Raw genomic sequence first — 12973 nt, 5'->3', positions numbered from 1 at the left:
AAAGGGCCACAGGAGCCAAGCCCCGACTCATCCCTTCCTGCCCTCCCTCTCACGATCTGCCTAAATTCATGAGTCAAAGAATCAGCATTGCTGTCAGACGGCCATCTCTCGCCTCTGCTTAAAAACCTCCAAGGAAGGAGAGCCCACCACCTCCCGAGGAAGCCTGTTCCACTCTGTCAGGAAGTTCTTCCTAATGTTTAGCCGAAAACTCTTTTGATTCCATTTCAACCTGTTGGTTCTGGTCCGACCTTCTGGGGCAACAGAAAACAACTCCACACCATCATCTATATGACAGCCCTTCAAGTACTTGACAATGGTGATCCTATCACCTCTTAGTCGTCTCCTCGCCAGGCTAAACATACCCAGCTCCTTCAACCTTTCCTCATAGGACTTGGTCTCCAGACCCCTCACCATCTTCATTGCCCTACTCTGGACTATGGTTGCCAGCCCCCGCCCAGTAGAGGTGGGGGTCCCCTGCTGCCAGGCTCTTCCCCCCAGTTGCTGGTAGGGGGGCTTACCTGGAGAAACAGAAAGGCCCAGGCCTTGTGGCTGGTGTCACACAGGAAATGATATCATGATAGAGGCCAATTTTACCATGGAGTTTTTGCCCAAATACCAGAGTGTCACCTGGATGTCGCTGGTGTGTTGATGTCACTTCCTATGTGTCACCACTAATGAGGCCTGGGCCTTTTTCTCCAAGTCCCCCACGTCCCCCACTGGGACCTGGTAACCTACTCTGGACACACTTCAGCTTGCAACATCCTTCTTAAACTGTGGTGCCCCAAACTGTACACAATTCTCCAAGTGAGGTCTAACCAGAGCAGAGTAAAGCAATACCATCACTCCATGTGATCTGGGCACTACATGCAGCCCAAAATCGCATTTCCCTTTTTAGCTACCGCATCACACTGCTGACTCATGTTCGGTGTATTGTCTGCTCCTAGATCCTTTTCACATGTGCTACTGCCAAGAAAGTTCTTCCCCATCCTATACTTATGCATTTGATTTTTCCTACCACAATGCAGAACTTTACATTTGGCTCAGTTGAAATTCATCTTATTAGTTTTAGCCCAGTTTTCCAGCCTGTCAGGATCATCCTGTATCTTGATTCTGTGTTCTGCTATATTTGCTACCCCTCCCAATTTAGTATCATCTGCAAATTTAATGAACATCTCCTCTGTTCCTTCATCCAAGTTATTTGTAAAGATGTTGAACAACACAGGGCCCCAGGACAGATCCTTGAGGCACTCCACGTCACTCATCTCCAAGAGGATGAGGAACCATTTAAAAGCACTCTTTGGGCGTGATCTGTCAACAAGTTACAAATCCACCTAACAGTAATAGCATCTAAACCACATCTTATCAACTTGTCAGCAAGAATATTACATGGAAACTTATCAAAAGCCTTACTGAAATCAGGATAAACAGTGTCTACAGCATTCTCCTGATCCAACAAGGTAGTAACCCTTTCAAAAAAGGAGATAAGGTTAGTCTGACATGACTTGTTTTTTCAGAGCGTGTGCTGACTCTTAAAAATCACAGCCATTCTTGCTAAATGCTCAGGGACTGACTGATAATTTGTTTTAAAATCTTTCCAGGTATAGACGGCAAGCTGACAGGTTGGTAGTTACCTGGGTCCTCCTTTTCCCCCCTTCTTGAAGATGGGGACAATATTTGTTCACCTCCAATCTTCTGGCACCTCATCTGTTCTCCATGAATTCTCAAAAATAATGGACAGAGCCCAGTTGGATCAGACAAATGGTCCATCTAGTCCGGCATCCTGTCTCACATGGGGCCAACCAATTCCTCTGGAGGGCCAACAACAGGGCAAAGAGGCCGAGGCCTTGCCCTGATAAGACCATAAGAAGAGCCCTGCTGGATCAGACTAGTGGTCCATCTAGTCCGGCATCCTTTCTCAGGCAGTGGCCAATCAGTTCCTCTGGAGGTCCAAAAACAGGGCATAGGGGCTGATACCTTCATGAGAACATAAGAAGAGCCCTGCTGGATCAGACCACTGGTCCATCTAGTCCAGCATCCTGTCTCACACAGTGGCCAACCAGTTCTTCTGGAGGACCAACAATGGAGAATAGAGGCTGAGACCTTCCCCTGATGTTGCCTCCTGGTTATGGGATTCAGAGGCTGCCTTTAGTCACCATGGCTAGTGGCTACTTTCAGACCTTCGTGCAGGCTCTACCACCGAGGTGCACCCTTAAGTAATGATCCCCACTGTCCTCACCAATTCCATCGCTCAAGGTCATTCTACTGCAACCTTTACCATGTATTGCCCCAAATTAGGATGAATTGGGAGAAGGGAGTGTTGCTGTCTACTGACCTTTGACTTTGGAGATCAGAGTCCCGGCTGCCGTCAGCGTCTCCAAAGTATTGAGCAGAGGGTACTTGTTGATGACCTGCCGGAGAATCCGCAGGGCCTCCCCGAGACACTCGTGGGCAAGTGAGCGGTGAGATTCCACCTCATCTGCAAGAGGCACATACACAGTCAGAAATCATGAGGAAGGAAGGAAGAAAGGAAGGAAGGAAGGAAGGAAGGAAGGAAGGAAGGAAGGAGCAATTCAAGGAAAAACTGCACCTAATGAATTGCTGCTTGGCACATAGGAACCTTGCTGCTTTGGATGGTGGGTTCTCTAGCACATGTACCCCTCTGATGTTCCTCCCCAGGCTCCCCCCATCCAAATATCCAGCAGTTTACCATCTCAGAGTTGGCAACCCTTTGCCTGATCAGAAATCCTACCCCGCCTCCCTGCTGCTTTAATCTGCAGTAAGAGAAAGGAAGGAACAAAATGGGTACCTGGCTTTTCCCCATACTTCCCTATGGGAGCTAAACACAACCCAGGAAGGAATCCACTGCCAAACACAGAAATGCTGCACTAGGGGACGTTTGCAGGGAGCCTTCTGTAGTTAATAAGAAACAATGCTTTACGAAAATTATCTACAAAATCCAAGCTAAAACACATTGACCATGCAAAAAATAATAATCACAAAATGCTTTATCTAGTTTTGGCTAGTGTTTTGGGCTCCAAGCTCTTCCTACGCCCTTCTGGACAAAAACAGCCACTGGCTACTGCTTGCAAAGTTGTCTGTTCCTTGCTCGACCACACTGCTGCAAAACTGCTGTGAAGCAGCCACAAAGCACGTTTCTGGGGAATGAACATACTAAGGTTGCCCAGGGGCAACAAAAGCCCTAAAGCCTTTAACAAGATCAGCAGTAACCAGAGCCCTAAAGCCTTTAACTTGATCAGCAGTAACCAGAAAGCAGAATGATGATTCCCAGCAGAGTGATACATACCGCATGGCCCCATGTCACCTGCGGATCAAGTTGCGGTGAAAGGCATAGCTGCAGAGAGCATGTGAAAAGTTGGCAACTTTACAAGACCACTGTTACCAGTGATTTTGCCCCAGAAGATGTTTTCAGCAGGATGAGTTGGATGGGGAACAAGATGCCCTCGAGCGTGTCTCATGATATTATCACCCCCAATAGATCCTCTGTTTTCCCTCCTATGATTTGCAAAAAAAACCTCTGGGGATTCCACGCTACAGAAACAAAGAAGTCGCTGTAGTCATATTTCACACCTCAAAGCTCCTCTAGCGGAGTTTCTGGCTGCTAGCAGGGCAAGGCAGAGAGATCACAGAAGCATAAGAGTTGGAAGGGACCTCCAGGGTCATCTAGTCCAACCTCCTGCACAAGGCAGGAAATTCACAAATACCTCCCCCCAGACACCCCCAGTGACCCCTGCTCCATGCCCAGAAGATGACAAAAAACCTCCAGGATTCCCAGCCAAACCGGCCTGGAGAAAAATTGCTTCCTGACCCCAAAGTAGTGATCAGCATTTCCCCGGGCCTGTGTAAGGAAGGGCCACAGACAGCAAATATGCACCCCTTAGGAAATATTTCCTGCCCCTTCCATATTTTGCAACAAACCTGAGCATAAATGTTTTAAATAAGGTGGTCGGATCCCTTGCGCACTGCTTTGTAACGAAGCCCCACTGAACTCCATGGGGCTTAGCTCCAAGGATATGTCCCCCTCTGGGGATTGCATCCCATAGAAACTAGAGGAACTTTTTTGTTGTTCAGTCACACAGTCGAGTCCGACTCTTCGCAACGCCATGGACCAGATCACGCCAGGCCTTCCGGTCTTCCGCCGTCCTCTGAAGTTTGCTCAGTTTCATGTTCGTTGCATCGATGACACTGTCTAACCATCTCACCCTTTGCCGTCCCCGTCTTCTTTGACCTTCAATCTTTCCCAGCATCAGGGTCTTCTCCAGTGAGTGCTCCCTTCTCATTTACTTGGAAGTAAGAGGAACTTACTTCCAAGTAAACATTAATAGACCCAGGAGGCAAAAGACCCCAAATGCGTAGTGTATTTTATTTTACAAAACGTTCCTATGGTCGGCCTGTGTTCAAAGCCTTCGAATATAGGAGATTCATATATGAGTACAGTTGCCAACCTCCAGGTGGTGGCTGGAGATTGCCTGGGATTACAATTGGTCTCCAGGCAACAGAGATCAGTTCCCCTGGAGGAAACGGCGGCTTTGGAGAGGAGACTGTATGGCATTATACCCCACTGAAGTCCCTCCACTCCTCAAAGCCCACCCTCCTAAGGCTCTACCCCCAAAACTCCAGGTATTTGGAGCTGGCCAGCCTATAATACTAGACACAGTGCCTCTGAGCTAGTGCAGAGTTCCTTCCCCTCTGCAAATTAACCACAGCCAGTTCCTACGGGTGTAAAGTTCAGAAGCAGGATCATTGCTTTGATAATCAGACACAGATTATTTGTGTTTCTGAAAAGTACTGAGACTTACTAGCGGTTTCAGCTCTCATACTTTAATTCAGCTCAGAACAAGACCAACTCGAACCAGCTCACAGGCCAGTTTATACGTGCAACAATCCCACACCCAAAACACACCCACACAGAAGTGATTGGCTATTTACTGTGGCCGAGAGTTCCATAGGCTGTGCAACTGCCCTCCCGCCGATAGGTGCCTGCTAGGATCCGCTTGTCCCATTGTTGCTGTGAGCGAAGCTCGACCGCTTCGCATGACCGCGTGGCGAATTAGCCACGCACGCGGTCGGAGATGGATACATTACAGTTTCCCACTCTGTAGTTCTTTGTTCTGTTCTTGCATTTCCCTTGAAAACCGCTTGGGGTGTTTCCTCCGCGTTTCCTTTCTGCCCAGAATGGAGGCCGTTTAATTCCACCTCTATATCCGGTCAAAGCCTCCATTCATTTCTCTGTTGTCCCCGTCATCGAGGATGGCATCCTCTTGGCTAGCGTCTCCCAGCAATGGATAAGAAAGGAAGGTCATGAAAAACAACCCAAGCTATGCTAAGGTCGAAAACCCGTTATTTTTAACCAGTTCCTGCTCTTCTGCCTTTAACCAGAGGGGTGACAATATCTATCTGCCTGCCATAAACTGCAGTGTCTTTTTCTTTCTCTTGATCGTGGTGCTGTTCAAAGCAGAATGGCCGGTGAGCAGTGTTCCCTCTAAGCTGAGTTAGTGTGAGCTAGCTCAGAGTTTTTTAGCCTCCGGCTCACACATTTCTGTCTTCGCTCAGGAAGGAGGGCTCCAGTGCAAACTAATTTATGCAGTAGCCAAATCACCTGCTCACAACTTCAATGCCAGTAGCTCACAAAGTAGAATTTTTGCTCACAGGACTCCACAGCTTAGAGGGAACATTGCCGTTTTCCCTCAAACTCGTGGGCAAACCTACTCGGACTAGGGTTGCCAGGTCCCCCCAGGCCACTGGTGAGGGTTGGGGTGGGTGGGGTTGCCAGATCCAGGCTGGGAAACCCCCAGAGAATTGGGGGTGGAGCCTGGGGGGGACAGGGACCTCAGTGGGGTACAAGGCCACAGAGTCCCTCCTCCAAAGCAGCCATTTTCTCCAAGGGAACTGATCTTTGGAGTCTGGAGGCCAGCTGTAATTCCGGGGGATCCCCAGGTCCCACCTGGAGGATGGCATCCCTAACTCGGACCGTGTCCCCCACCCCACCCCAACCTCCTCAACTGGGTGTATTTTAAAAATGCACAGAGTACTTTTACGATCAGTTTGTGAAAAAAACACAAAAAAGCAAAAGATCGTGCCACCGAGATTAGAACACATCACATACCCCATACCCTCATGGTGTTTTGTTTACTGCCAGGAAAGGGAAACTGAAAAGCAGGAAACCAAGCCTTCCTGCATCTTTTGAGATAACCTGTGAGTCCAAACCCATACAACCTCTCTCTCTCTCCCTCTCCCTCTCTCCCTCTCTCTCTCTCACACACACACAGAGGCAGGCAGGGAGTCAGCCATAGCCTGATTTTCAGGGGACTGCAACTGAAGGGGAGGCAGTGATTCCTAGTGGGTAGAGGCAGGTTCCAGAAAGCTTTCCCCTTCTCTGCCAGTGACCCAGTGGGGAAGCTGCCTGAGTCTCAATCCCCCTCTCTGTAAAATGGGACTTGCAGGACTGCTCCCCCAGCTCCACCAAGATCTTGGAGAATGAAGTTGTCATTGGGCTTGAAGGCCAGCGATTCTAACTCAGTCCCAGTGCTCTAAAATGGTTCCTCCTGCCTTTGCCTTTTCTACCTCGCAGAATTAACTTAAATCTCTTGACTCTCTCTGATGAGCCACGTTGTCATTCTGGCTAGGCCATGACCTAGGGTGGAGTGGGGGTGCGTGTGTGACCCATCTCCAGCTGTGCTTCTCTCACATCTAAGAATCACCCTTGGGGGTGGGGGGGGAGAACTGATCACATCAGCTGGTTTCCCCTCACGGGTAACCGGCCGGTTTGGACCCCCCTTCTCCCTTGACAGCACATTCTTTTTCTCCTCAGTAGAAGCAGTCTGGAGGGAGGATTATCTGGGAACCAGTTTGGCAGGGCTGAGTTGCCCGGGGGAGCCAGAAGATCAGACTCCAGTGGGAGAGATTTAGACCACACAGTCCAGGATGACATTTCTTTGGGTAGAGTTGCCAACCTTCAGGTGGTTAATGTATCAAAAACAAGACAGGCTTCGGTGTGAATACAATAGGAAAAAATGAGCTCAACGAAGACAGACACTATTTTATAACTTTAACACGCTTGGTTATGCTTTTTATAATGTTTATAATACACATTTCTTATACTAGACAACATTCATCCTTATGTAAAGTACATTTCGTGAATACAGGCAAAACCAGTAGATAATGGTATGAGTACAATACAAAATCTTGATACAAATATTCTTGACACTGTTTTGGCTATGTTCCTAGAATGTTTTCTCTTTAAGGCGTCTTAATGGAGCTGTGAGGTGGAAAAGCAGATTGAAAAGGATGAATGTTGTCTAGTATAAGAAATGTGTATTATAAACATTGTAAAAAGCACCACCAAGGCCCTGTTCACACGTGGAATTTGCGGCGGGAGAGGCACGAATGTCGGGCGGAGTATATGGGCACAATCACAAGGATACATCTGGCAAGCGTAGCACACCCATCGCCGACCCGTAGCATCCGCCCGAAGATCCGGAGTTAAAAAATACCCGGGAAAGCCTATTAGCAAACTGGGCAAGACCACCAACAGTGGTAAAAATCGCTACCTTCCCTGCACCCTTTCCAGCAGAGATGGCTATAGGTGGAGTGCATATGTTGCAATCTTGCAGGAGAAAGATACCACTTCATGTGCAGTTTAAAGAACTGTAGCCGAATAGAAAAGATTCTGGATTTGCAGGCCTGTGAGTCCCATGTATCCATCCTGAAAAGTACTGAGAAGCGTTGAGTGATTTCAGCACCCATATATCCATCCATTGTTGAGTGGTTAGTTCTCTTTGAAGATCCTTATGCCAGGCGATTTTTTTGCCATCATTTTTTCTTTTCCAGTTTTCCAGCAGGGTTTTGTAAAGGAGTGAGAGTAGTCCTTTTGAGTGGGCAGGAAGTTAATTCAAAATGTGATCTAATTTAGTTTTGGGTCTGGAGAAAGATCCCAAATCTGTTGTCCAATCAATCAAACGTTTGAGTTGGTAAAATTTTAGCCACGATACTTTAGAATGGATTTGATTTTCAAAGTGATCTTTGGGATGGAGATGTCCTCTTGGGGCAAGGTCTTGTAATCTACAGAAACCAGCGGAGGTCCACTTCAAAAAGGCACCCTGTTCCATACCCGGTGGGAATCACGGTTGATGGCATTCCCCGCCACCGGCGGATCAGGCCCCAGGGGGAACGCCACCCCGACGTGCGCGTCACCCGGAAGTGACGTGACGTCGTTGGGTACGCTGGGGGCAGGGCCACGGTCATCAGAGGGAAAATTCTATGGTTTTCCTTTGGATGGTCGTGGCCCCGCCCCCAGTGTGCCCGGCGGCGTCACGTCACTTCCAGGTGACCTGCGTGCGGTGCGCGCGCTCCCCTGCTGGCGCTATATTTTGACTTGGCAACCCTAGGTCCACTTCAAAAAGGTGCCCTGTTCCATACCCGGTGGGAACCACGGTTGATGGGTGTAAGTGGACAGGGGAGAAATCTTTGGGGCCAGTGCCTCTCTGTGTAAATCCCAAATTCTTAATGTCGAATCCAAGAAGGTATTCTGAGTGATGGACTTGGGTCTTTTAGCCTTGGACAGCCATACAGTTTCTTGAAGGGAGACTGGGTGTGCAAATGGTTTTTCAATATGAATCCAGCTTGTAGATTGTGTTTGCTGAAGTATCTTTACTACATTTGAAAGAGCAGCTGCATGGTAATAAAGTTGGAGGGAAGGTACTCCAAGCCCACCCATGTAGACTGGTCTGGTTAGAAGACGATGGTTCACCCTGGATTAAGTTGAGTTCCACAGAAAATTGGTCAGTGTGCATTGCCACTTGTTGAATTCCTTCTCCTCGATGAAAATGGGTATTTATTTATTTATTATTTTTTAATTAGACTTTTACCCCGTCCTACCGCCAATTGCACGGAACAAGTACAGGAAACATGGGAAAATAAAGCTCTGAATCAGTTGCAATCGGTCTGCTAATGAGAGCTGGTTTTCATTCCAATCCCGGATTTTCCCTTGAATTTCTTTACTGAACAAAGTCTAAATCCAGTGGCACCTTTCAGACCAACAAAGTTTTATTCTGGGTATAAGCTTTCATGTGCATGCACATGTCTGTAAGCATGTACTCCTACTGAAGTAAGAGTAGGGTTGCCAGGTCTGGGTTGGAAAATACCTGGAGACTTTGGGGGTGGAGCCGGGAGAGGGTGGGGTTTGGGGAGGGGAGGGGCCTCAGCATGGTACAATGCCACGGAGTCCACCCTTCAAAGCAGCCGTTTTCTCCAGGGGAGCTGCTCTCTGTCAGCTGGAGATCAGTTGGAAAAGCAGGAGATCTCCAGACCCCACCTGGAGGCTGGCAACCCTAAAGAGGGAGTTTAAAATGTTTAATTATGGCTGGATTGTCCACTTTTTATTTCCTTCGGCCATGACTACATTCTCTGGTAGCAAATCCTTCCTTCCCCTCTCTCTCCTCCTTCCTTCCTTCCTTCCTTCCTTCCTTCCTTCCTTCCTTCCTTCCTTCCTTCCTTCCTTCCTCTCTCTTTCTTTACCCATATGATCGTCCTGGTTCATTTATGAATTTAAAATCTTGCCCTACCTCTCCTTCTCTGCGAAACCGCTCCAAACAATTACAGTAATCAGCCAACAAGCTCTAGAAAGAAACAGTTCCTACTTTTCTTCCTCCTCCTGGTCATTATATCTTTGTTTAAACTGATATTTGGGGAAGAAAAGATAAAAGTGTTTTCCCTCAACCACATCTGGGACCCTTTTTTGTTGTTGTTGCTTTTGTTGGGTATCTTGACCACACTCAGGGGTCATTTCCTGCAGGAGCGCACAGGAGCGGAGCTCCGGCAGCAAAGAGCCCAGGGGGCGGGCACATGCAACAAGCCCCACCCCCTGCTCCCAGCAGCCCTCAGTCAGAGCAAGAAGCAGCCAGGTAAGTTGCAGAGCCCCCCCCCCCCCAGCCCCCTGGTCCAAAACAGTCCAGTGGCACCTTTAAGACCAAGTTTTATTCAGGTACAAGCTCTCCCTCCTCTGCAAGGACAGATCTGCACGTCCCCCCCCCATAGCTAGCAATCCAAAACAGTCCAGTGGAGCCTGAGCAGTGGGTGTTACCTTCTGACACACTTCCGGTGATGTCAGGGGGTGTGGCATATTCAAATGAGTTATGCTAATGAGTTATGCTAATGAGCTCCTGCACCTCTTTTTCTACGAAATGACCCCTGACCACACTGCAGTGAACCCTTCCTTGTGGCCCAAAGAGCTCTCGCTAAATCTGCATTTCACGAATCTGCTGATATCAATTTAGTGTTCACGTAAACCGCTTTGTATCCTTGTGTTTAAAAAGCTATATTGTGCTATTTTTTTTTTAAATGGACCAAATCTCCAAACAGCTTTAATTCCCAGATATTTTTTTGTGCCTGGGTGTCTACGGATTGACCCTCAGCTGGGTTGGCCACGGTTAGTACTTGGATGGGAGACCATGGAGATAGCCCAGGGTTGCTATGCAGAGGAAGGCAATGGCAAAACCACCTCAGTTTGTCTTTTGCCCTGACTTGGATGGTCCAGGCTAGCCTGGTCTCCTTAGATCTCGGAAGCTAAGCAGGGTTGGCCCTGGTTAGTATGCGGATGGGAGACCACTGAGGCAGCCCCGGGTTGCTACGCAGAGGCAGGCCATGGCAAGCCACCACTGTTCATCTGCTTGACCTGCATGGCCCAGGCTAGCCTGATCTTGTCAGATCTCGGAAGCTAAGCAGGGTTGGCCCTGGTTAGTATGTGGATGGGAGACCACTGAGGCAGCCCCGGGTTGCTACGCAGAGGCAGGCCATGGCAAGCCACCACTGTTCATCTGCTTGACCTGCATGGCCCAGGCTAGCCTGATCTTGTCAGATCTCGGAAGCTAAGCAGGGTTGGCTCTCGTAATTTATTTAAGGGGAGACCACCAAGGAAGTCCAGGGTTGCTACGCAGAGGCAGGCAATGGCAAGCCACCTCTGAACGTCTCTTGCCTTGAAAATCCTGCAGGGCTACCATGAGTCAGCTGTGTGACTTGATGGCATTTTACACACACACACACACACGCGCACACACGTCTAAAGATCGAGTCTCTTCCTGGCACTGCTTATTTGTCAAAAGATACAAACCCCCGACGCTCCATCTTTCCCCTTCTTGCCGCTTCTGGCTTTCGCAAGCTCTCGCTCCATGGGTTCGAGCGGGAGGGATGATGACGTGCCCCGACTCTCCTTGCTGAACGCAGTGGATTTATCAGGGCTCTACCAGCCGTCACAGCCTCAGCATAAACAGGAAAGGCGGGCAAAAAATAGCAACCGGGCAGGAAACGGTTACTCTCCAGCCGGTGGTGTCCCAACCCCTCTGCCTCGCCTCATGTGGCAACTGACTCAGAGCATGGTTTGGGCCATAGATTGTGAAAGAGGAGGGCACCTTTAAGGGGTGTGTGTGTGTGTGTGTGTGTGTGAAGAGCCCTTCTGTCTCCCACTATCACCCCCGACAGAATTTTGACTGAAGTCACGTCTCTGCTCTGTCTTCTAGGGAAGTATAAAGATGTGTCTTGGTGCTATTTTGATTCCCGTGCATGGCCCCGCGTATCCTCTTTTGACCAATTTCCTGTTTTCACTTGTTTTCTTATTTATTTATTTATTTTAGTTTAGTACGGTTGGTTACTGAGGGGGTGGGTGGGTGGAGCTCACCCACACCAGAAGTCTTCAGATCTCCGGGGATTTCACAAGCCGGAGTTGGCAAGCCCGGCAGACCGGCCAACTACGAGTGCTGACTGGCTACTTCCGGCCTCTCATGAGGGTCCCCCCCCTTGGAAGCTGTCCCACTAATCAGCATTAGAGGCGACAGCAGTCCTTCAAAGGGGAGCAGGGTCTCTAAAGGGGGTGTGCGGACCTTCATCTCGCAGCAGACACCCAGGAATTCTGGGGCTTTTCCCACCTCCGGTCATTTTCAAACTGCTTTCCCACCACCCTGGTGCTGAGCTGTGTACAGATATATCTCCTCCATTATATAGTCAATTGCATAAAAGCACAGGCCAGGAAACTGCAATGCAAAACAGCGAACCAGCAGTTCAGAATCAAGAGACCTTCATTCCAAACATAGGCTGATTCTGCGTTGCCTTTTACCTCCGTTGTTTTACCAAACCCACGTTGGAACAGAAATTCCCCTCTGCATTGCATGCCGCTTTCACTTCCTTTGATCATCGGATTCTATGGTACCTTCTGCATAGATTTATGGCCGTTCCGGGGTGACCTTGCAGTCAGTAGGGCATTGTCCCGAGGTATCTGAATGTGGTTTTGAGCTACACTTTTTCCTTCCAGCTGAGAAAATGTGGAGCGAATGCTAGATGCAGAATCGCCCATAAGGCCTTCTTGTGGGGGGAGGGGTTTTAAGAAGAAGAAGAAGAGATTGGATTTATACCCCACCCTTCACTACCCAAAGGTGTCTCAGAGCGGCTTACAAACGCCTTTCCCTTCCCCCTCCCCACAACAGACACCCTGTGAGGTAGGTGGGGCTGAGAGAGCTCTGACAGAAACTGCTCTTTTTCAGGAATAGCTGTGCCAGAACGATGGCTTGCCCAAGGTCATCCAGCAGGTGCAAGTGGAGGAGTGGGAATCAAACCCGGTCCTCCCAGATTAGAGTCCGTGCACTTAACCACTGCACCAAACTGGTATTACACCAAACTGGCTCTCACTGAGACTGGAAGACCTTCAGGGATGGTGCTAATCTCACATGGGGCAGGCCACCCTTTGGGGTTTGGAGGTAGAAAAATCTCTTCCTCAAGGCCCAGGATAGGGTTGCCAGCCTCCAGGTTGGACCTGGGGATCCCCCAGAATTACAGCTCACCTCCAGAATACAGAGATCAGTTCCCCTGGAGAAAACGGCTGCTTTGGAGGGTGGACTCGGGGGCATTGTACCCCACTGAGGTTCCTGTCCTCCCCGGGCTCCACCCCCAAATCTCCAGGAGTTTCCCA

General features: G+C 49.1%; 1 protein-coding gene across 1 annotated transcript in view; it reads right to left on the bottom strand.

Annotated features, from left to right (window-relative positions):
• Positions 1-12973, bottom strand: part of HMHA1 (histocompatibility (minor) HA-1) — an 80062-nt gene that overhangs the window by 47008 nt on the left and 20081 nt on the right. Inside the window, exon 3 of the mRNA XM_015407640.1 lies at positions 2333-2476. Coding sequence (XP_015263126.1) covers positions 2333-2476 — 144 coding nt within the window. The remainder of the gene's footprint in view (positions 1-2332; positions 2477-12973) is intronic.

The sequence above is a fragment of the Gekko japonicus genome, unplaced genomic scaffold, assembly GCF_001447785.1.
Source record: "Gekko japonicus isolate JY-2015 unplaced genomic scaffold, Gekko_japonicus_V1.1 scaffold1442, whole genome shotgun sequence".
Lineage (NCBI taxonomy): Eukaryota > Metazoa > Chordata > Lepidosauria > Squamata > Gekkonidae > Gekko > Gekko japonicus.
This window is presented reverse-complemented; position numbering and strand designations above follow the sequence as displayed.